The 22,743-nt window shown below is 41.8% G+C and overlaps 1 protein-coding gene across 2 annotated transcripts; it reads left to right on the top strand.

Moving 5' to 3' along the window:
* The first annotated feature begins 14,314 nt into the window (after positions 1-14,314).
* Positions 14,315-20,241, top strand: LOC129864834 (uncharacterized). Of its 2 annotated transcripts, none has more exons than XM_055937116.1 (19): positions 14,315-14,435; positions 14,525-14,580; positions 14,701-14,790; positions 15,039-15,166; positions 15,376-15,519; positions 15,601-15,672; positions 15,770-15,946; positions 16,180-16,276; positions 16,473-16,696; positions 16,874-17,027; positions 17,115-17,326; positions 17,939-18,056; positions 18,224-18,429; positions 18,525-18,642; positions 18,749-18,918; positions 19,468-19,565; positions 19,679-19,794; positions 19,877-20,082; positions 20,153-20,241. In XM_055937116.1, the coding sequence occupies exons 1-18, from the start codon at positions 14,413-14,415 to the stop codon at positions 20,050-20,052; spliced, it is 2,379 nt and encodes a 792-aa protein (XP_055793091.1). In that variant the 5' UTR covers positions 14,315-14,412; the 3' UTR covers positions 20,053-20,082; positions 20,153-20,241. The 2 variants fall into 2 exon arrangements, with proteins under 2 accessions (XP_055793091.1, XP_055793092.1); XM_055937117.1 differs by having other exon boundaries at positions 17,115-17,221.
* Positions 20,242-22,743: the final 2,502 nt, after the last annotated feature.

Raw genomic sequence — 22,743 nt, forward strand, 5'->3', positions numbered from 1 at the left:
ATTTTCAAACAAACTGTATATGTATGTTGTAATATGATGTTACAGGAGTGTCATCTGAAGAATTCTGAGAAGGTTAGTGAAAAAAATTAATATATTTTGGCGATGATATGATATCGCTCTCTTTGGCTAGAATCAGTGCTCGGGTAACGTTTGCGTATGTGGTATGCTAATATAACGATTTATTGTGTTTTCGCCGTAAAACACTTAGAAAATCTGAAATGTTGTCTGAATTCACAAGATCTGTGTCTGTCCATTGCTATGTGCTGTGTATTTTTAAGAAATGTTTTATGATGAGTAAATTGGTAATACAGGTTGCTGTCTGTAGTAATTCTTGGAGCTTTGGTGAGATTTGTGATGCTGGCTGCAATGGCAAACTATGATTTATACCTGAAATATGCACATTTTTCTAACAAAACCTATCCTATACCATAAATATGTTATCAGACTGTCATCTGATGAGGTTTTTTCTTGGTTAGTGGCTATCAATATCTTAGTTTAGCCGAATTGGTGATAGCTACTGGTGTTGAGAAAAAATGGTGGACAAAGAAAAAGGGTGTCTTTTGCTAACATGGTTAGCTAATAGATTTACATATTTTGTCTTCCCTGTAAAACATTTAAAAAATCTGAAATGGTGACTTTATTCACAAGATCTGTATCTTTCATTAGGTGTCTTGGACTTGTGATTTAATGATATTTAGATACTACTATTTAATTGTGACGCTATGCTAGCGATGCTAATCAGTGTGGGGGGGGGGGGGGGGGGGGTGCTCCCGGATCCGGGGTAGAGGCTTGTTAGAGGTTAAACTGAGGCACGAATAGTATATAAAAGGAAAGAACGTTTAAAATAAACTGAAATTATACTATAAGGTTAAAATAAGTATTATATTATGAGGTTAAAATAAATCTAGGCTGTCTAGAATGACAAAAAATACACTAGAAACAGCAAGAGAGCAGCCGATCTGTACCCACAGAGACTGAGGTCTAAAAATAGCCTGAATGACAGAGACCAGAATATGAGAGGTTTGTTTTACTAAAACCGTGAATCAGGAATTAAACAGTCGCATGGAACCAAAATGTGAAGCTCGATTTGCAGGCATTCTGATGTCAACATTCTATCATCAGAAAATACATTACGATGAAGTACAAATGTGGTTCCTCTCGTCCTCGCAGACGTGCGGGTGATTAGCAGAACTCTTGACAATATCTAAGAACAAATAAGAAAATAGCTCCCTGTTTTGGATATGGGTATAGCGGGTATGGGGAAAATTAGTGTAAGGTGACACTAGAACTTAGTGCAATAGCAGGAAATGCCGCTATACAAGAGTTTGTATCCTTGTCAAAATAACAAACAACTAATTGGTTTGAGGTTAGTAGGTATGGAATTTTCACTTGGCGGTGTATAGTCTCTGATTGATCAATGAGTGGTTCATAGAGATTACAGTTTATATGTGATGAAAAAAGTATTAGATCATGTTTTTACCTAACTTCTAGTAGAGTACCGATGGAATTTTAATTGTTAGACATTTTATACCGCCATTCTCTGGAACGGTTAAGACGCTTCTAGAATAAAATCTATGTATAAGTAATACTATTGGTTTGCTGATTAAAAGGTAACATTGTGAATATTAACGATATGTACACTTTCTTTTCCAGAAAGAATAAGAAAAAAAAGGGGTTTAATCTTCTCTGGTCAAAATGTCATTGGAGACTGCATTACTGTGGAAAGCAGTTAGTTAAAGTCAGCCGCTTTAAAAATAAAAATAACTGGATAAGGCTAAAAAATGGAGTTCTGGATAAGTGAGTTCAGTCCCTTTGTGATATTGGCCTATGGTTCACTAGTAAGTACACCATGTACTGGGAATGAATATGCATTAGTAGATTTATTGGAAGGGTTTTCTCCAATTCAGTTATAATTTGGGTATGCAGAAGGATGGAAATGTGTTTTGAAAAATGTATTTAAGTTGTTTCTATAGAAAGGGGAGTGGAAACATTTGAATGGTGTCAAAATGCCCTGAATCCTAAGAATTTCCTGTGAAAGACTGATCACCTTCACTAGAAATTGTTGGAACAGGTGGGATTTAATTATAAAATAATTAACACCAGACTCTATTCAAAGTGTATAATTACTTTGAAAAAAAAAGTTCCCAGTTCCCTGGGGTTATGGTCTTTGGGTAAATACACAAATGTGCTTTGTTCATTCTGCATATAAAAAGTGATGAAAGTTACTCCAAAGGGTTTATTGGAGTGTGGGTCTCTGTGAGGGTTATGTTGATAGATACATCATCTGTAATTCGTCTGAGAGATCACCAATAGAATAAGGGAGTTATCATGGAAGGTGACGTCAGAATGCTTTAAGGCATGGGAGAGAATATCACCACAAGTGGGTGTGGAACTCAAACCCACCCTAACCGACTGAATAGTGAGGGATAACTGTCTGATGACTTGTGAACTGTATCTAAAAATAGACATGCTGAAATTATATTTGCTGGGAGAATAATGACTTAAAGGAATTGGGGTACTGACCTTTTATTACCAGGCCACTCATGAGAGAAAAACTGAGACAAAGAGGCTATTGGGAAAATAGATAATACTGGTAATAAAAGTGTTTAGTATAAATGTTAATTATTAAAGGGATGATGTGTATTGAATAGATAAGGTCAAATTTGAGTTAAAGTAAACACTAAGGACTGTTATCCTGAATAATGGGTTGGAAAATGTATTTTAAAAAAAGAACTGTTTAGTTATTTGGATATAGAACTGTTTAAATTTAATAGGCCTAGGGAAGCTCTGGAAACTAATCCTGAGACAAGGTGGTTGACAAAACTTACAGAATATTAGATAAGGTTTTTTGTTTCTTTTGTTTTATAATGTCATTGGAATTGGAATGATAAAATGTAATAATATAATTGAATAAAAAGGTAGTCTGTTGTGCGATGATACCTAAGGATGAAGAAGAAAGAGACCAACAATAACATTGGCATAGAATGAAACAGATGGACGTTTTCCCCAGGTTTAATTACATTACAAATAGTGGTAATTTATTGCAAATGAGCAGTTATTATAATTTCTTTTTCTCGTTTGGTCAATTTATTTTTGTTTTGAGGAACATAAGGTTGTGTATATGTTCCTGAGGAGGGACTGATACTGATATAAATTATATATAAATTGATTTAAGAATGTTTTAAGTATGTATCAAACAATGGCTGTTATGGGTTAGAATAAACTGTGACTACATTGGGGATATGAGGGGACTCATAAATGAAGGTAATGGTAGTGAAGGGGTGTTATTTCTAGAAACTATGTATAAAAATAGAGATAATTCACAGAAAAGGAAAGACAGCTGGCTGTGTAAAATATAGGGACAATTCTAAAGTAAATAGAACAATTCACATACCTAAAGATATGGTAAAAAGAATAAGTGGTGGCATTTTGAACACTAGAGCAAAAGTTTAAGAAACTTATGACTTAGTTTTGTTAGGATTGGATATTAATCCAACTGGAAGACACTTGACTGATTACATGTTATTTTACAGCAGTTGCTGTAGGGACCATCATTTGACTATCATTATGAATATTTCTGTGGCAGGAGGCCAGGTATTGAGGCAGAATGTTTACATAGGGCTGTTATTAAAAATTAAGATTTAGTGATCTTGCTATAAGAAGAAAGTCTGTTGTCAGGAAATAACCCATGTGTTAGTGTGTATGTCCTCAGGAAAAAACAGCCAGAAATGGAAGGGCTTGGGCTGCATTCTGGAGACTGAGTGTACATCAAGATACACCAGGCTGGTGGTATACTTCTTACAACACTGCAGTGGTAAAGATCTTCATGTCTCTCTTTGGTGGGTGCATAAGTCTCACGAGAAGTGAGGTCCAGCTGAATAATGGGTGAGCTTGAAAACACCATGACAGAGGACGTGGAATCAGAGAGAGAGAGACTAGATTCCACTATAGACATACTGGGTTGAGTTTGGGGGCTACTTGTTTCATTGTTTAATGCATCATGTGAAAAAGAATAGATTATATGATATTATACTCTAAACAAACATGTTAAAGGAATTGATGTGAAAGCATATACAGTGTTGAATTACGTCAAGAAGAGATAATGTTGATTAAGGTTATGCACATGATTATCAGTTGAAATGGAGCAGATGGGAAACTAAGTAAAAAATGACATGATTTGGGAACACCTCTCAGAACCTGGGGTCAAAAGGGGAAGACTGGGTGGAAGCATGAGGAAGCTTTTTAGGGCTTTTATTTTTGTGGAGTCCAGCAGAAAAGTATCCTGGAGGCATAGAGTCAGGTAAAGAGAGAGTGGGAATTGTCATGGTCTCAGATTTCAGTTTTCATTAATATATTTATGCATAACACACAACATTGTCAATGCTGTTATGTTTTGTCTGTTGTTTTCTAAGTTTTATGTTTAGGAAACCAGAATGAGAGGGGTTCACCAGCTTCAGCTGGAATGTCAGTTTGTTGTGTGATGAGTGATGGAAGTAAGAGGATGTATGGTGCAATCATAGAACAGAGGCCATAAGTCTCTAAGTATGAATGCCTCACAGAAAGAAGGCAGAAACCTGAACCAGGACGAGAGGTTCCGCGTCTGATGATCCAAGGGGACCAGAAGGACCTCTCCCAGTGATACCAGGAGATCTAGTCCACGTTCGAGTGTTCCGGAGGAAGTGGGATCAACCGAGGAGAGAAGGACCCTATGAGGTGGCCAAAGCAACAAGAACGGCCGTCCAAGTGAAAGGAAGCCAGGCGTGGTACCATCTGAACCACTGCACCTGAGTCCCAACAGAGAGAAGGACACAACCATATAGAGATGAGGACACAGAGGATGCTGATTCACCAGGGAGGAGCCAAGAAAACAGCAAATCAAGTGAAAGCCAAAATGTGACAGGTGCACCGACTAATGCACCCAGAAGAGGAGGAGAGGCCTCACAAGGAACAGAATGAGAACATCTCTTCCCTAAAAATTGAAACCCTTCCAGATGGAAGCCAAGTCTTGCCTGAGGAGGGAGCCTCAGGTGAAGAAAGAGGAGGAAAAGTTCCGCAAGCTGAAGAAAATGGGGATTTCCCCACAATTGACTTTTCAGCTCTTGATTGGTCTCCTTTAGACAATTGAAGTTAGAACAAAAGAATAATGACATTGACATAACAGAAGTAACAGTGAATGCTAGTATAGAAACAACAGACTCATGCACAATCAAGACGTATGGTGGAAGCTGGAAGAGAAGAAAGGAATCAGCCGAACAATCCAAAAAGACTGACAAGGTTAGAATCTCTGTTCCACCTCAACTTATAACAGAAGCAGGAGAACAGAAGTCTATCTCAATCATAAGGATCAAACCCTGACCGGAGATGGCACTCTGTGGATGGACACATCACCAAACAAAGGGACAAGTCGTTTGGGATCCGAAAGGATGTGACCTGACATTAATCAAAGAAAAAGACGAGAGGGTGCTCATCATGAATCAGATTGAACCAGTTGAAGGTGAAGAATTAATAGTTGAAATAACAAGAACAACAGTGACCGAAGGGAGTAGCACCACGGTCATTAAGATTGATCCTACCCCTGCACCTGAACAGGAAGAACCTGTGACAACAACAAGGGTGGCGGCTGCTGTGACGACCACAGTAGCTACCACTAAGATGACATCGACCTCCCTTACCATGCAGACCACCGTACCCACAAAGCAACCTGAGACATCAGAGTCAGGAGAGTTTTTTACTGACATTTGGAACTTTCTGATAAACTCTAATGATCTACCTCAAGATAAGAACATTGTAAAAGCGACAGAATTAGATATATCAGAATCAGAACCACTCAAGGACACCACACAAGAAGAAGTAGTGAAGAAGGAGTGATACGAATGGGCTAAGTATATGGCAAACAAACACAGAATGGACAATTGTATTTTGTGTAGAAAATCAACTTTGTCTGATCTTTTAAAAGTCTCTGAACCAGCATCATTTAAAAACTGTGTAAGTTGGAAAAATGACCATTGTACCAATAGAAAGTATTCTATTCCCTTGTGTGACATAGAATGTAGGATTGCTCTCGGTAAGCACTAGGGGTAAAACTATGTTGAATAAGACCATGCTGGGAGACAATGATTGTGCTGCCTATAACATTAGAACTGAATCAAATGGACCTCAATTAGACAGAAGTACCGTGGTTAAAGGGAAATATGAATGTTTTTACAGACACCACACTGAAGGAATTGATGTAGGAAACACCACTGTAGAATGTGATACTATTTGGGTGTTAGAGAATGTGGGAGTTCGTAAAAGTAATGATAAAGGGTTGCTTATGAATAGAAAAGGGTTGTGTGGTCACATAACTCGGGTTGCGCCATCTCTTACTATGTTGAATGTATTGTCTGATGGATGGATTGGTCTTTGTGCCTTAGTTAGAGCAATTAGATAGGTTACTATTATTAAATCACCCCATGATAACTATGTTAAATCTAGAGTTAAAAGGGCTTATGAGAAGGATCCTGAGGTATACCTTAATGCAATTGGACTGCTTAGAGGTGTACCTCGGGATTTCAAGGCCAGAGATGAGGTTAAATCAGGATTTGAATAACACCAAATAAGAACTTAGAGTGGATTAATTATATATACTATAACCAACAGAGATTCATTAACTATACTGACTCGGCTCTAACGGCGTTGGGGGAACAGGTACAGGCTACCAGTAAAATGACTTGGCAAAATAGACAGGCTCTCAAATGGTTCTTAGCGGAGAAGGGTGGAGTTTGTGTCATGTTTGGGGATGACTGTTGCACCTTTATTCCCAATATTGCTATGGCCAAACTCAAAGGATTACGAGCAGAAGTAAAGGCTAATGCTGGTTTAGACTCTTATGCGATTGGTTGGACCTAGCGTTAGGAAAGTGGGGAGCCATGTTTGCTAGGATGGCCATCATGTTGGGAGGAGGGTTATTGGCTCTGGGTATTGCATTTTGTTGTGTTATACCCCTGGTAAAGTCAATTGTGGTTCAGACAACAGTTAAACAGATGTCTGAAAGGAGAGATGACCCTCCTGTGGTGATTGATCCTGTACCGGGTAGCCCAGGCAAGTATACTAATAAGTATGGAAAGCCTTGTAATGCGGTTGGAGGACCTCTTGACTGCCCCTTTGATAACCCTAACTGTCTCTATGAAGTGATTGGGGGAGGGTGGTCAAGCGTGTCACGATTTTCATAAGGATGGTTTCCATGTATATGTTCAATTACCCAGTTCAGATGAATGTTTACTTATACATGTCCACAAAAAGTGTCATTTGCGTTACAATTGCAAGTGGTGTACAAAAATTAATGAGGATGGTCATAACCATCACCCAGAACCTTTTTTCTGTGCCAAGTGTTAAAGAGGAGATTGTCTTATTTGTAAGGATGAGGACTGTGCTCCTAGATAATGGGGTTTTAGTATTTTTATTTTGCCTAAATGCTTTGTGTTCTTTGTATGTTTCTTTGAATTTTTAGATATATATATTAATGAACATATATGTTTTCTTTTAATGAAAGTTAGTTTTGCCTTCTAAAAACTAGGTTTATTTCAAAAACATGCTAGGTGACGGAGGGTATTCTGGTTACAAGTGTCTATGGACCATGTCCTTAATCTTCTAAACAAAGGTTGGTATCATTGATATCACTTTATTAGAGAGGTGTCTGCAAGGGAGGATCATGTTGAAATGATTAAATTTAGAATGATGTTGTGTCTATTTTCTTTTGTAACTGCATGTAGGTTTTTAATTTTCTAATATTCAATTTCTTATTATACTCATTGTATTATTTTCTTTTTAATTTTCACATTACTGAGATAACCTGAGGCAAGGCTAGGTACCTAAATGCTCATGCTTCATCAAAAATGTAATATATTAATTTTTATTAGTTCTATAGCAAATTAGTTATTTTACTCTTATGAATTATTAGAGATGTTTGGTTTAGTTAGGTTTTCATTAATGTTTCTAATTGGATCTTTTACTCCTATTTAGTATTAATAATTTGGAGATGTTTGGTCCAGTTGGTTAATATGCTTTACTCTGTTTTTGTATTTTATTGTTCATTATAGGTATTCTCATTTACCATTCCAAAGTCATATTTGCATAATTTATGTGGCTAATTAGCCTCAGAGGAGGGATTATGTAGGAGTAAATGAGTCACATGGATAACATATAAAGGCATAGGACAGCTGAACATTAAACAGACCACATGAAGAGAAGAGACACATAGTCTGCTGATTCCACTAAGAGCACACATACCAGAGACACATAGGCGCCTAAGACAATTGGACACACTAAGGATAGAACAGAACAAAGACTATATTGATAACATAAATGACAGGAAGAGACACAGAATCTGCTGAGACACTAAGATAGAGGGTCTGGTCACCATTATAAACTAATTGAAAGCAGATATGGGCGTTATTGGGCGTGAACAAGTAGGAAGCTTGAACTAAAAGATAATAGTGGTGAAGGACTTAAGAAAAGAAACTGGATTTGCATAAGGGATGGACATAATACTATGTGTGGATAAATATGGGAGCGAGTGCTCTTGGAAGGTGGGTGTTCCGCGGGACATTCCAGATTGCTATGCAATTGTATTAAAAGCATGTTTGATTTCACAAGTTCTTGTAAGAGTTATATTTGAACCGATTGTCCACGACACAGGTGGTGGTCCCCAAAGCACTGTGGGAGGCTGTGCTCCAGGGCATGCGTGGAGGAGTAGGGATTGGACAGTTTGGGAGTGGATGTAGTCGGGCCGTACCCCACCACAGACCGTGGAAACCGCTGGGTGTTTCTCGACCATGGACTATTTCACAAAATGGCCTGAAACCTACACTCCAGGAAGCAGAGACCATCGTCGACGCCCTCACAGCCATATGTTCAGCAGGTTTGGAGCTGAGTCCATTCACAGCGACAGTCCCGTGTGTTCGCCACCATGTGTGAGCGGCTGGATAGGCACAGAATCCGCACCACTCCGCTTCACCCGTAGAGCGAGGGCCTCGTGGAGCGCTTCAACAAAACGCTAGCACAGCAGGTGGCCATCATCGCTGATGAGAAAGAAAGAAAGAAACGTAGTTGCCCCAAGCTGTACAGTCACTGGGTGGGGCGGTGCATGGTCCTGAATAGGATGGGAGAAGATGGTGTACTGGGTCAAGCTGCTCCCCAGAGGGAGAAATGTGGCACTGCACCACCTGGACAGGTAAGCTCCATACAGAGGGGCCTCTTCGCCCCAAAAAACCCCACTGACCCCAACAACCCCTCCCTCTGGAAATGACATTCTCCCCACAATTAGAGCTCCAGATGGCCCGCTCCTCCTATACCCCCTGTGTCACTGAGTGGTTCCCCAGGGCCACAGGCTGTGTCCCCGGTGCCCCAGAGGGATAGCCCCCTACCACAGACTGAACCCCCTTTGCCTGTGAGCCCCATCACGCCCGCGCAGAAAAAAGGAGACCTCCGAGTCGCTTCCGGGACTTTTTGTTCGCCCTGGAACAAGGGACTTTGTGGTGAGGGGGCTGTGTAGTGACCCTCCTGGTCAGTTATGTGGGGGGCAGGGGGTCGGGGCACCGCAATTTATAACCTGGCTTTTTCTTTGTGCATGGTACTTGTTGCAGTAGCCAGTGCAGTAGGTCATTACAATATCATACTAATTAGTGTCCCAGATTTACATTTACAATGTTACGTCTAGTCTGATACAGGCTGTATCTACCGTGAGAGTGTGTGTGTGTGTTGAGCCACAGTTGGAAATCAGACTTCTCTTACTTCTCGTTGGAATACAGTTGTTGGTTCAAGTTTATTCAATTGTTACCAACATAATGGTCAATACAAACGTCTGTGGGCATATCACCAGTTCCAGTTGGAGTTATGAAATAAACATACGTGTTGAGTATATATTATGTGTCATCTAGGTTGAGGGGAATTTGCTAGTGTACTGTATGAGAATCAGAGCCCGATACTACGAATCAGATTTCAGGAGTTATAGGTAACTTTGGTCAACTCTGAGTTCAACTCGGGATAACCAGTACCGTGAAAGTGGCTCACCTTCTTAGCCAGGTAAAATTTTATGGCAATTAATCTTTCATAAATAACCTGCTTGTGGCAGGCTTACTCAGGGTTAACTCAATTTATCCTGAATATATTGCCTGAGCCGCGACTTGAGGACCAATGAAATCAGATTCCCTCCCTTTTGCAAAGATTTCATCATCCCCTTTATTTGAGGAAGACGACTGATTAAATATTTAATTGATCAAAAGTGTTGTCTGTTAAACAATAGTAATGTTAAAATACCAACACTTTTAGTATTGACAGAATGCATTTGCAACTTCAACGGTTAAGAGCGTTGTGCCAGTAACCGAAAGGTTGCTGGTTCAGATCCCAGTGCCGACTAGGTCAAATATCTGCCACTGTGCCCTTGAGCAAGACACTTAACTCTAATTGCTCTGGATAAGAGTGTCTGCTAAATGACTAAAATGTAAAAAAATTAATATTATACTTGTCACATGCGCTGAATACTTGTGAGTGTGCATACAGTCAGTGCAAGATAGTGTCAATGCAGATAGTCTGTGTAACCATTTCATTAAGTATTTAGCAGTCTTATGGCTTGGTGGTAGAAGCGGTCTCTGAGCCTGTCGGTCTGTGAGCCGATGCTCCGGTACCGATTGCCGGACGGTAGCAGAGTGAACGGTCTATGACTTGGGTGGCTGAAGTCTTTGGCAATTTTTCAGTCCTTCCTCTGACACCGCCAGATACAGAGGTCCTGGATGGCAGAGGGCTTGGCCCCAGTGTTGTAACGGGCTGTCCATACCCCCCCCCCCCCTGTAGCGCTTTACGGTCGAGGGTGGTGCATTTGCCATACCAAGCAATGATGCAGCCAGTCACGATGCTCTCAATTGTGTAGCTGTAGAACTTTTCGAGGATCTGGGGGCCCACGCCAAATCTTTCCAGCCTTCTGAGGGGGAAGAGGTGCTGTCGTGACCTCTTTATGACTGTGCGTGTGTGTGGACCACGTTAAGTCCTAAGTGATGTGGATGACAAGTAACGTGAAGCTCTCGACCCGCTCCACTACAGCCCCGTCGATGTGGATGGGGCATGCTCTTCCACAATCAGCTCCTTGGTCTTACTGACATCGAGGGTGAGGTTGTTGTCCTGGCACCACACTGGCAAGTCTCTGACCTCCCTGTAGGCTGTCTCATTGCCGTCGGGGATCAGGCCTACCACCATTGTGTTGTCAGCGAACTTGATGGTTTTGGAATCGTGCGTGGCCACGCAGTCTTGGGTGAACAGGAGGGAACTAAGCACGCACCTCTGAGGGGCCCCTGTGTTGAGGGTTAGCGTGGCAGAGATGTTGTTGCCTACCCTCAACACCTGGGGCTGGCCCATCAGTCTATGAATGGTAGTCTACAAACAGCATTCTCACAGTTATTTATCCTGTTGTCCAGGTAGGAGAGGGCATTGTGAAGTGCATTTGAGATTGCCTAATCTGTGGAACTGTTGGGGAGATATGAAAATTGAAGTGGGTTCAGGGTGTCTAGGATGATGGTGATGATGTGTCATGACCAGCCTTTTCAAAGAACTTCATAATTACAGTTGAGCGCTACAGGGCGATATTCATTTAGGCAGGTTACCTTGGAGTTCTTGGGAACAGGGACAATGGTGGTCATTTGAAACATGTTGGGATTAACGACTGGGACAAGGAGAGAGTGGAAATGTCAGTGAAGACACTTGCTGGTCTGCACATTCTCCAAGAACGCTCACTGGTATTCCGTCTGGCCCGGTGGCCTTGTGAGTTTAAACATTTTAAAAGCTTTACTATCATCAGCCACGGAGAGTGAGATCCGGTCTAATAGGATTCCACCTTCCTCCTATATTGTCCTTTTGAATGTTTGATGTCTCATCGGAGATCGTAGCGGGCTTTCTTGTAAGCAGTAGCTATAGCCTTTAGCAGAGCACCGATATTGCCTGTAATCCATGGTTTTTGGTTTGGATTAGTTCGCGTAGTCGCTGTGGGGATGAAGTCATCTATGCACTTATTGATGAAGCCCGTGACTGATGTGGTAAACACCTTGATGCTATTGGATGAATCCCAGAACATATTCCAGCTGTACTAGCAAAACAGTCTTGTAGCCTTGTGTCTGCTTCAACGGACCACTTCCGTACTGAGCGCATCACTGGTACTTCCTGTTTTGAGATTTTGTCTGTAAACAGGAAGCAGGTAGATAGTCATGGTCTGATTTGCCAAAGGAAGGGTGAGGGAGGGCCTCATCCACAGACTCTCCCTACAGGTAACAACACACATGCATGCACGCACACACACTATTTACACACTAACATTCAAATGTTCAGTTCTCTTAACAATTGTGCTTTGTTTCAGGCTGACCATCCCTACCCTGCCAATGACACCGTCACTGTCTTTATTGAACACCCTGTCAACTCAACCTTTGCCCTCTAACCTCTGCTGCCTATTTAATACACTAGTCTCCAACAGAGGTCAGGGCAGTATGTGGGTGTGGCGATAGTTGGGATCCAAGAACAAAATGTACCTATAAATGTGACTTTTCAGATTCAAAATACCATAGCTGTAATGTTTTTGTAACTGTTTGAATATGTTATGTGGTGAATGGTCTTGATTGAATGATATTGGTTCTTGCTTTGATTGCTGCTACAGGGAAGATGCTCTGTTGAATTCCCAATAAAACATGAAAACATGTTTGCAAATTTGTGAAGTTGGTTAAAATCCCAACTAAATGTATTTCATATAATGAGCCCATAGCCAAGTGAAAATATAACTCTTGACTTGGGTCACTAAACTCACCAAAAAGGCTGTGTTTACACAGGCAGCCCGATTTTGATATTTTTTTGCCATATCAGATCAGCTCTGAAAAATATCTGATGTGATCGGTCAAAAGACCAATTAGTGGAAAAGAATATCAGAATTGGGCTGCCTGTGTAAATGCAGCCATATTGAAGGATTAATATGTACCATGAATATGAAATGACATGTATAAATATCAATCATAGACTATGTATACTGAACAAAAATATAAATGCAACATGCAACAAAGATTTTACTGAGTTACAGAAAATCAGTCAATTAAAATAAATAAATTAGGACCTAATCTATGGGTTTCACATGACTGGGAATACAGATATGGATCAGTTGGTCACAGATACCTTAAAACAAGTAGGGTGGTGGATCAGAAAACCAGTCCGTATCTTGTGTGAGCACCATTTGCCTCATGCAGCGCAACACATTTCCTTCACATAGAGTTGATCAGGCTGTTGTCCAACCCCTCTTCAATGGCTGTACGAAGCTATTGGCGAGAACTGGAACACACTGTCATACACATCGATTCAGAGCATCCCACACATGCTCAATGGGTGACATGTCTGGTGAGTATGCAGGCCATGGAAGAACTGGGACATTTTCAGCTTCCAGGAATTGTGCATAAATCCTTGCGACATGGGGCTGTGCATTATTATGCTGAAACAGGAGGTGATGGCGGTGGATAAATGTCACTACAACGGGCCTCAGGATCTCATCACGGTATCTCTGTGCATTCAAATTGCCATCGATAAAATGCAATTGTGTTTGTTGTCCGTAGCTTATGCCGCCAATACCATAACCCCACCGCCACCATGGGCACTCGGTTCACAACGTTAACATCAGCAAACCACTCGCCCACACTGAGGCCGGATGGATGCGGCTTATGGTAGAGAAATGAACATTCAATTCTCTGGCAACAGCTCTGGTGGACATTCTTGCAGTCAGCATGCCAATTGCACTCTCCTTCAAAACTTGAGATATCTGTGGCATTGTGTTGTGTGACAAATTTTAGAGTGGCCTTTTATTGTCTCCCAGCACAAGGTGCACCTGTGTAATGATAATGCTGTTTAATCAGCTTCTTGATATGCCACAGCTGTCAGGTGGATGGATTATCTTGGCAAAGGAGAAATGCTCCTTAACAGGGATGTAAACAAATATGTGCACAAAGTTTGATAGAAATAAGCTTTTCGTGCGTATGGAAAACGTCTGGGATCTTTTATTTCTGCTCATGAAACATGGAACCAACACTTTACATGATCCGTTTATATTGTTGTTCAGTGGGGATGGAAAACACATCATAAGAAAGGGGAAGGAGAGGAGATGAGGAGAGGAATCCACTTCAGACTATTTAGCTGCGCCCCTAGGCTCTGGCAAGCTGGCCAACCATGCGACCCAATTAGCTAATTAATTACCTCAATCACAGCACCACTACCATACAAAAGTGCCAGAGAGAGAACATTCTACTCATCAACTGTTGTTTTGTCTAGGATACTGTCAGTACGTGGTAGTTGATGTTGTGTTGTCTAGCAGGTGTAGTTTACTAGCTGTTCCTGGCTAGGGTTAGACACTTCTACGGAGCAATGGCTTTTGGGTGTTGGTTGGGGTAAGTTTGGTGGTTGGCATAAATGTTTTGAGTAAGTGTTTTGACACTAGCACACTTTTTTGACCTATGCTTATGTTTTTTTTTTACAGAGTATTTGTACTCCTCTCTGTATGGCCTAGTGTAAGATGTTCTGACCTTCCAAGAGGTAAGAAACTTAAATTGGGTCAGCTGAGCCTTTATACAAGCTATAGAACACTTGTATGAATTGTTGGTCAGCATCATATAGCTTCCACCCTTCAGATACTCACCTTGTGTGTCTATGCAGGGGCCATTGAGACTGCTTGTCGGGATCGATACCTGTTGGTAACAACCCAACTCTCATTCGCTGGGAATGAACCTCGCTTTGAAGCGGTTGGTAAGTAGGCTTTTAACCTTAATTCTGATGCAAAATGGGCCTGAAATCAGTTTTGGTCAGCTCATGAAATTGGCCATGTCTTGGCCAGTGTTTGGTAGCTGGTGCTGACAGGAAGTCTCTCCCTGCAGTATATTTCAGTCTCTCACTGTGCCTGTTGGACCAATTAGGAAGAAATATATTTTTGTTCTGTATTGGACATGAGCATATTCAAATAATTTGGTTTGACTCAGTCCTTTACCCCCCTCTAGATGCTGATGGTGTTCACTCCATCACTAAGCAGTATGGGTCAGAGTGTGGCTACATGTTCACTATCCTCCCTCTGCCTGGCCATGCTGAACTCAGAGCCTCCTACTTCTCCTGCCACACTGACAACCAGGTTCATATCTTCTGTGCAATGTGTTCTTTTCGAAGCCACAACCCATGGGCCCACTGGTTAAATCAACATTTCCATTTCAATGAAATTACAGTGAACAGGAGTAGACATTTAAATTGATATCTGTGCCCATGGGAGGGTTTTTAAATGATATTTTCTAGTTAAATTGCTACCAAGTATCTCAGTTGAAGGTCTTGCTTTTTGCATCTTAGGATGATGAGGTCTTCACATTTAGCTTTAACTTGATCACAACTGCTGCAAGTGGAGTGGGAAACACCTACACTGTGAATGCAACCTGCTCCCTCCCTTTACCCTGGTCCCCCAGAGAAGTCAGCTGTGAGGAGAACTATATGGAGGTACTGATGCATGGTTCTAGAATGTGTATCCAGGGCTCGTGGGGATGTGTATTTTTATAGTAGCGTGTTATGTTACACTAGGTGTCAATGAGGAGTGACGTGTCCTGTCTTTCTGGTACAACAACGGATGCCTGGACTGCTGCCCTTGCTACAGTAAGCTAAAGGCTATTTGGCAAATTCTCACTTAGATGAGCTCCACCAGTTTGTCCCCAATACCACCATGCATGCCCTTTTTCTTGTTCCCCATCAGGCCCACAGCTCTGCCACGTCTACCTGGCAGCTTATGTTCCAGCAGGAGGGGCAACAGCTGATTCCCATGTCCCTCTCAGAGGCTCGGGAGCTGGGCTACGTGTTCCACCTCACCCAGGGGAGACTGGTGTTCCGCTCGCCCTACACACCACGGTCTGTCATGGGGTCTGTCTCCATGGTGAGGTTTTAAATGTCATTTTCAATGGCTTCCTTTATCTTGGTTTTGTCGTCAGGCTTGCTTAATTTGACATTAACTACCTAAACTGGTGGCTGTATTCTGAGAGGATCTTACATTGCGTAATGTTTAAAACCAGGGTTATGCAGGATGGGACGGAAGCTGCTTATTTAGACTACTGAAATGCCTCCTTTTGTACTGTTGGCAAGTACACTTCATCCATTCTTCAATTCCAGGTGAACGGTTCAGTGGTGGAGGTGGTCCATCCCATACTGTTCTCCAGGCAGAGATGGGTGGTCATGATGGTGGACTGGATTGTTGCGTGCAGCACTAGTAAGTTCCAGTGAAATATCAGGCTTCACATAATTAAGGTTCAGACCTGAAGGGACTGGATTGTCTTAAGCAATAGTGATGGCTCAGTTAAGCAAATGCTACTTTCACCTATATTTCAGATCAGTGAGATGTTTCGATCAATCAGTTGCAGAGGCAGAATTGCTCACTGGGTTTTAACACTTGTAGTCTTTCCCAGATGAAGGGATGTATGATGGGGTGGGGCTGGTCTGGCAGACCCCCACTCTGCTGTCCCCGCTGGTCTCTGGCCTCTCTGGGTTGGAGATCAGCAAGATCTCAATGGGGGTGGATGGCCAGCTCCTGGATAAGCCCATCACAGCAGAGCGAGGCTACAGCATGGACATCAGTGACACCACTGTCCAGATCAGCATCCCCTTCAACGCTGCCGGAGGATACAGAAAAGTCAGTAGCATACTAGGCCCGCATCTGCCCTTTCACATGCAGACGTTTACCTTGTATTCTGAAGCAGAGAAGCTGCAAATGGCTTCAGTCGCTCATGTCTTCTGTACACCTTGAATATTCTACTTTGTATCCTGTAACCTAAATGCAGATGGTTCATAACTGTTTAAACTCTTCCAGAGCTTTGTGATGGACAACATGTACCATGAGTTCTATGTGGTCCGTCTCTACTATGAACAAACCTTTCTTGATGACTGCGGTGTGGAGACCAGACTCCGCCTCCACAGGCCCATGATCACACCCATTCTGATCCAGCACCTCTCCATCATTAACCGTAAGGAGTTCTACTAGCCAATCCGAAGTGGCTCATCAGTGCCATGGTCATGATTGCTAATGACCCTGTTGTCCTTCCCCACCACAGAAACAGTCCTTGAGGATCGTGTGTTTACTGTTTACCTGGGGAACCTCTCCTACGATGTTGACCTGGTGGCTGTGAAGCTCAATGGTCACAACTTCACCATACTAGAGGCGAATAAAAGTGGCCTCGTCATAACCATGGTCCCCCAGCCCAATAGTAACCTACATGCCTACATTCTCAGGGTGCCATTTGATGATGCTGTTGTTCACAAGCTGGTAAAGAGAAATATTTTTGTTTTGTATTTAATGAACTTCTGTTTTTTCAGAATTTCCTCATGACTTCTTGATAAGGGAATTTATGTTTAAAGTAACAAGAGAATCTGAATGACATAAAGAGTAATGACTTTAGTATTTCACCCTAATAGTTACATTAGTTTAGACTTAATACTAGACTATTGTGAGACAGTGGGAACCTTGTTTGTGTGAAAAAGAGGAACTGACAAAAGACATGTTTTGGTACTGTGACGAAGGCCAGGAGAAAGTTCCTTCACCCAGGGAGGAACAGATTCATTTGTAGGAGTTATATAAAAGGCTGTGCGCATATATGGTTTTCAGCACCTTCTCGTGGATAAAGGACCATACCTTTTGCATAAGCTGAGTCTTTGCCTAATTAATAATATTAAACCCAGGGTCTTACAAACCTTGGGAATTGGTCAAAGCTTAATTGATTTATTATCATTGGGATTGAAAATTCTCATGACACTTCTCATTGGAGGAGATCCAAGGTTCCTCCCCTCAAACATTCTCCAATGGGTTTTGGGGACCTGAGATTCTCCCCTAGTATGTTGATGTAAGATTTTGTTTCTAAATGAGTGTTCATATCCATAGTACTCTACAGAGGGTCGTCTTCAGTTCTCATTGGACATCAACTACACTTTGGTCATCCTGCCTCAAGAGGAGCCCTACTACTACCTGGCTTCAGTCGTGGCTCAGTTCAATGATGTCTGTAAGTTGACTTGAACTTTATTTAAGAGACCTGAGCTGGAAGTGATATTTCTCACAATGGTCTTCCTAGCCTTCTGGTTCTGCCTAACGTGGACGCAGCCCAGCTATCTACCACTGTTTACCCCTGATGTCATCTTGGCACTATTGGGCCGGTCTTTTCTTCGTCAGTTCCTCCGGTCTTCAAAGGCGTCTGCAATGACAAAAGCATCAGTTTCCAGATGGTCCATAAGCCATTTGACTACCTGTGGGAGGTGGGTGTTGGCCCATACCTTCTGACCACAAATCTGGCTGACAAGCGGGGTTACATTATGCGGAATGACAGCAAGAGTCTGACCCTGGAAGTGCCCCTCTTCACTGTTGGCTACACTTATAAGGTGAGATGCTCATTGGTCAAGCGCTTAAACTGACTTGTCGTTGGGTAAAGTAGGAGTTATAATTATTTAAAATGTACCGGATCTATTTATTCCAGGACATCAATTTGAAGCAGTTCTACGGCTCATTTGAAATTCACTCGCGACTTCCCAAGACGTTGGATGTCAAGAGTTCCTTGTCCAAAGCCTGTCTCTTTCAGACTACTGAGGTCATAGGTAACTACTAGTGCCTCATCTTTGCCTGCAGCTTAATGTATTGCCGGACTGTATAGTGTCGATCATTCACTTTGTTCTAGCCCAGCTCTAACACAACTTTCTCTAGTGTGTTCCACTAAAGGGGTGGTGACAGTGGTTACTGATGTGACTCTGGCTATTCCTGGAGCTGAACCCAACAGAACCTTTCTCCTGGACTCCACCTGCAGGCCTCAAGAGACAGATGACACCAGGGCTCTCTTTAGCTTTGGACTCCACACCTGTGGTACCAGGGTTCAGGTATAACTGTCCAACCTACAAAATTTGAATCATTAAATTGATCAAGTGACTGGCCCTACCAGTGACTACTTCAAATAAAAGTTTGTCAGCATCTAATCTGTTAACCCAGAAATAATCTTGCTTAATTTGTTCAACTGCATAACTTAGTTCTGGTTACATTTGTCTTAGAAATTGCCACTTCTTCTAGTGTGATGTCTCAGCTAAAGTCCACCTAATTTCACATGTCCCCCATCCCAGTTGTTCATGCACCACCATCGCCCAATCCTGACGCGTCCAAATAATCTGGAGAAAAAGAACACCGGAACTACTGCTGTTATCAATGCATCCCATCATTGGTTCAGGCGCAGAATCGGTCCTCGAGATTAGCAAGCCTCCATCTCAAACCGTCAGCATACAGGCTGAATATTTAAATTAATATTCTGACTGTCAGATGTCTTTCTCATGAGGCCTGACAAGGGAACAACCATTTAGTTTGTAGACATGGCTTGCAACAGCTTATTGATTGTCATTGAATTATGTTCAGGCTTGTGACATCCTCTTGTCGTCTAGGTTGACCATCAGCACGTTACCTACGAAAATGAGATCAACATTGAGCACAAGAGCCAATCTGTGAAAGCACCAGTCAAAACCAGGGATACTGCCTCTGTGTACGTGACTTCACTAATAATCTACTGCCTCATTGGTCGAATTAAAAATATTCACGTCAGTCAACTCTCTCACTACAGGCACTTGTGGCTTTAATGTTCAGTTCTCTTTTTAGGATGACAGTTCGGTGTGTCTATCCACTGAGTGACCTATACAAGCTGTTTGCATATTGGCAGTTTGAGGCAGACTCTCCAGGAGTTGGCACCATCTTGACTAGAGTTCCTGTAAAAAGTAAGTGTTCGGTTGTTGTGCAGCTAAAGAGGGTGGTAAAACTGCTACAGCTTTTTACACCTGACTCTCTGTCCAATCATAGTATTTCAGCCCACCTATCCACCCACTACCCTCGCCACCACCAGAAGACCGTTGACCTCCACAACTACTTCCAACACAGGCCTGAGTCCTGGGAGGGACATGCCTGGCATCCAGCCTAGGGCTAAATATGTCAAAGTCTTCAGCTGGCAAATGAACCAACCTACAGGAACCACTTAGGCCCAGACACCAGTCACTCTCCATACAATGGTATGAGGTGGAGAAATCTGTCTACATGTCATATTTCTTGAGTTATAACTTGATTTTATTCTCTCCACAGGAACCAATGAAATAACTGAATTGGGAGTGATTGCAGTGTTTTTAAAAATATAAATAAGTCTGGTTCTTAATAAATATTTTCTTACAATCTGTACCTTGTCCTGATTGGTGTGGCTGCTTCCAGTTTGGGGATTATATCACAAGTGAGGACTTTATTTGGTAACGGTAAATGCTTTGTGTGATGCTTTCATCTCAGTCACTTAAGATGCATGTTGGCCTTTAAGGGGTGATCAGCAGTTCTAACCGTGGCCACCCTGCCACTTTTGGTCAACTGCTGCAGGATGGGGAAGACTTCAAGCATTCGGATTCATAGACTGCATTTTGGCAGCAAGGCGTGACCATGACATCAAAATAATGAACCATGTTGAGGCTAGTGTTACTAGAAATGGAGTAAAGGAAGCTTGAGGCATTAAGTTATATTAACAAAATTGTCCAAATGAATGGCATAACTACAGATTACCCCTTAATCATTCTACAATTTACAAAGCTTCTGTAGACAGCGCAATGACAGGCTATTGCTGCTTTTATTACCATGCCGTTTCAACGTCTTCTGTGAATTCAAAGGGTGTTGCTAGAATATGAGTCTGAATTGGTTATGCCTAGAATTTAAGGCTCATACACTGTCAAGTTCTAAACATTTTACCTGGATGCCTTAAGGCTGTTAATAGGTACCCCAATTCGGACCTTGCAATTCTGATCTTGCAAGTTGCATGTAATTGAAATGCTAAATTGTAACTGGTCCCATCAGAATGTGACATGGGTCTAGATTGCACTACAACAGGTGGCACAAGTCATATCCTGGTAGAAGTGCATCAGCCAATTTAATCTTTGAAGTTGGTGGAGTTTGTCGTGGAAAATCGGTTCAAATATAACACTTACATGAACTTGTGAAATCAATTAGGCTTTTAATACAGAGTATATCAAAGCCGGAATGGTCCGTGGAACAAACACCGCTTCCCAGCCCCGGCTCCAGTCTTTATACACATATAGCATATGGGTCCAACCCATATGCAAATAAGCATACTTCCCCTAATCCTTCCTGCCACCATTATCTTTTTAGTTCAGGCTTCCTGCTTGTTTACGCCCAATAACGCCCATATCTGCTTTCCATTAGATTACAATGGTGGCCAGACCTGTGCTTGTCCTAAAAATAATATATGTCCATCTATCCTATAGGCCTATGCCTTAGCCCTGTATTTAGCTCAGTGCCTCAGTATGTTCTCTGGTATGTGTGCCCTTATTGGAATCGGCAGACTGTGTCTCTTCTATCATTAGTGTGTCCAGTTGCCCTAGATACCTATTTCTCTGGTATGTGTGCCCTTAATGGAATCAGCAGACTGTCTAGTGTGTCCAGTAGCCCTAGGTGCCTATTTCTCTGGTATGTGTGCCCTTAATGGAATCAGCAGACTGTCTAGTGTGTCCAGTAGCCCTAGGTGCCTATTTCTCTGGTATGTGTGCCCTTAGTGGAATCAGCAGACTGTGTCTCTTCTCTTCGTGTGGTCTGTTTTTTTTAATGTTCAGCTGTCCTATGCCTTTGTGTTATCTATGTGACTCATTTACTCCTACAAATCCCTCTGGGGCTAATTAGCCACATTATGCAAATATGACTTTGGAATGGTAAATGAGAATACCTATGATGGACAATAAAATAAAACAAACAAAATAAAGCTTATAAACCAACTGGACCAAACATCTCCACCTTGTTAATGTTCAATAGGAGTAAAAGATCCAATCAGAAACATTAACGAAAACCTAACTAGACCAAACATTTCAACATTATCCTCCCTTGCAGACACCTACCAACCTTTGTTAGATGATTAAAGACATGGTCCGTAGACACTTGTAACCGGAATACCCTCTGTTACCTAACATGTTTTTGTAAAATGATCCTATTGTTAGAAGGCAAAACTAACTTTAATTAAAAGAAAACATATGTTCATGGATATATATCTAAAAATTCAAAGAAACATACAAAGAACACAAAGCATTTAGGCAAAATAAAAAATACTAAAACCCCATTATCTAGGAGCACAGTCCTCATCCTTACAAATAAGACAATCTCCTCTGACACTTGGCACAGAAAAAAGGTTCTGGGTGATGGTTATGACCATCCTCATTAATTTTTGTACACCACTTGCAATTGTAACGCAAATGACACTTTTTGTGGACATGTATAAGTAAACATTCATCTGAACTGGGTAATTGAACATATACATGGAAACCATCCTTATGAAAATCGTGACACGCATGACCACCCTCCCCCAATCACTTCATAGAGACAGTTAGGGTTATCAAAGGGACAGTCAAGAGGTCCTCCAACCGCATTACAAGGCTTTCCATACTTATTAGTATACTTGCCTGGGCTACCCGGTACAGGATCAATCACCACAGGAGGGTCATCTCTCCTTTCAGACATCTGTTTAACTGTTGTCTGAACCACAATTGACTTTACCAGGGGTATAACACAACAAAATGCAATACCCAGAGCCAATAACCCTCCTCCCAACATGATGGCCATCCTAGCAAACATGGCTCCCCACTTTCCTAACGCTAGGTCCAACCAATCGCTTAAGAGTCTAAACCAGCATTAGC

This window comes from Salvelinus fontinalis, chromosome 11 (genome assembly GCF_029448725.1).
Source record: "Salvelinus fontinalis isolate EN_2023a chromosome 11, ASM2944872v1, whole genome shotgun sequence".
Taxonomy (NCBI): domain Eukaryota; kingdom Metazoa; phylum Chordata; class Actinopteri; order Salmoniformes; family Salmonidae; genus Salvelinus; species Salvelinus fontinalis.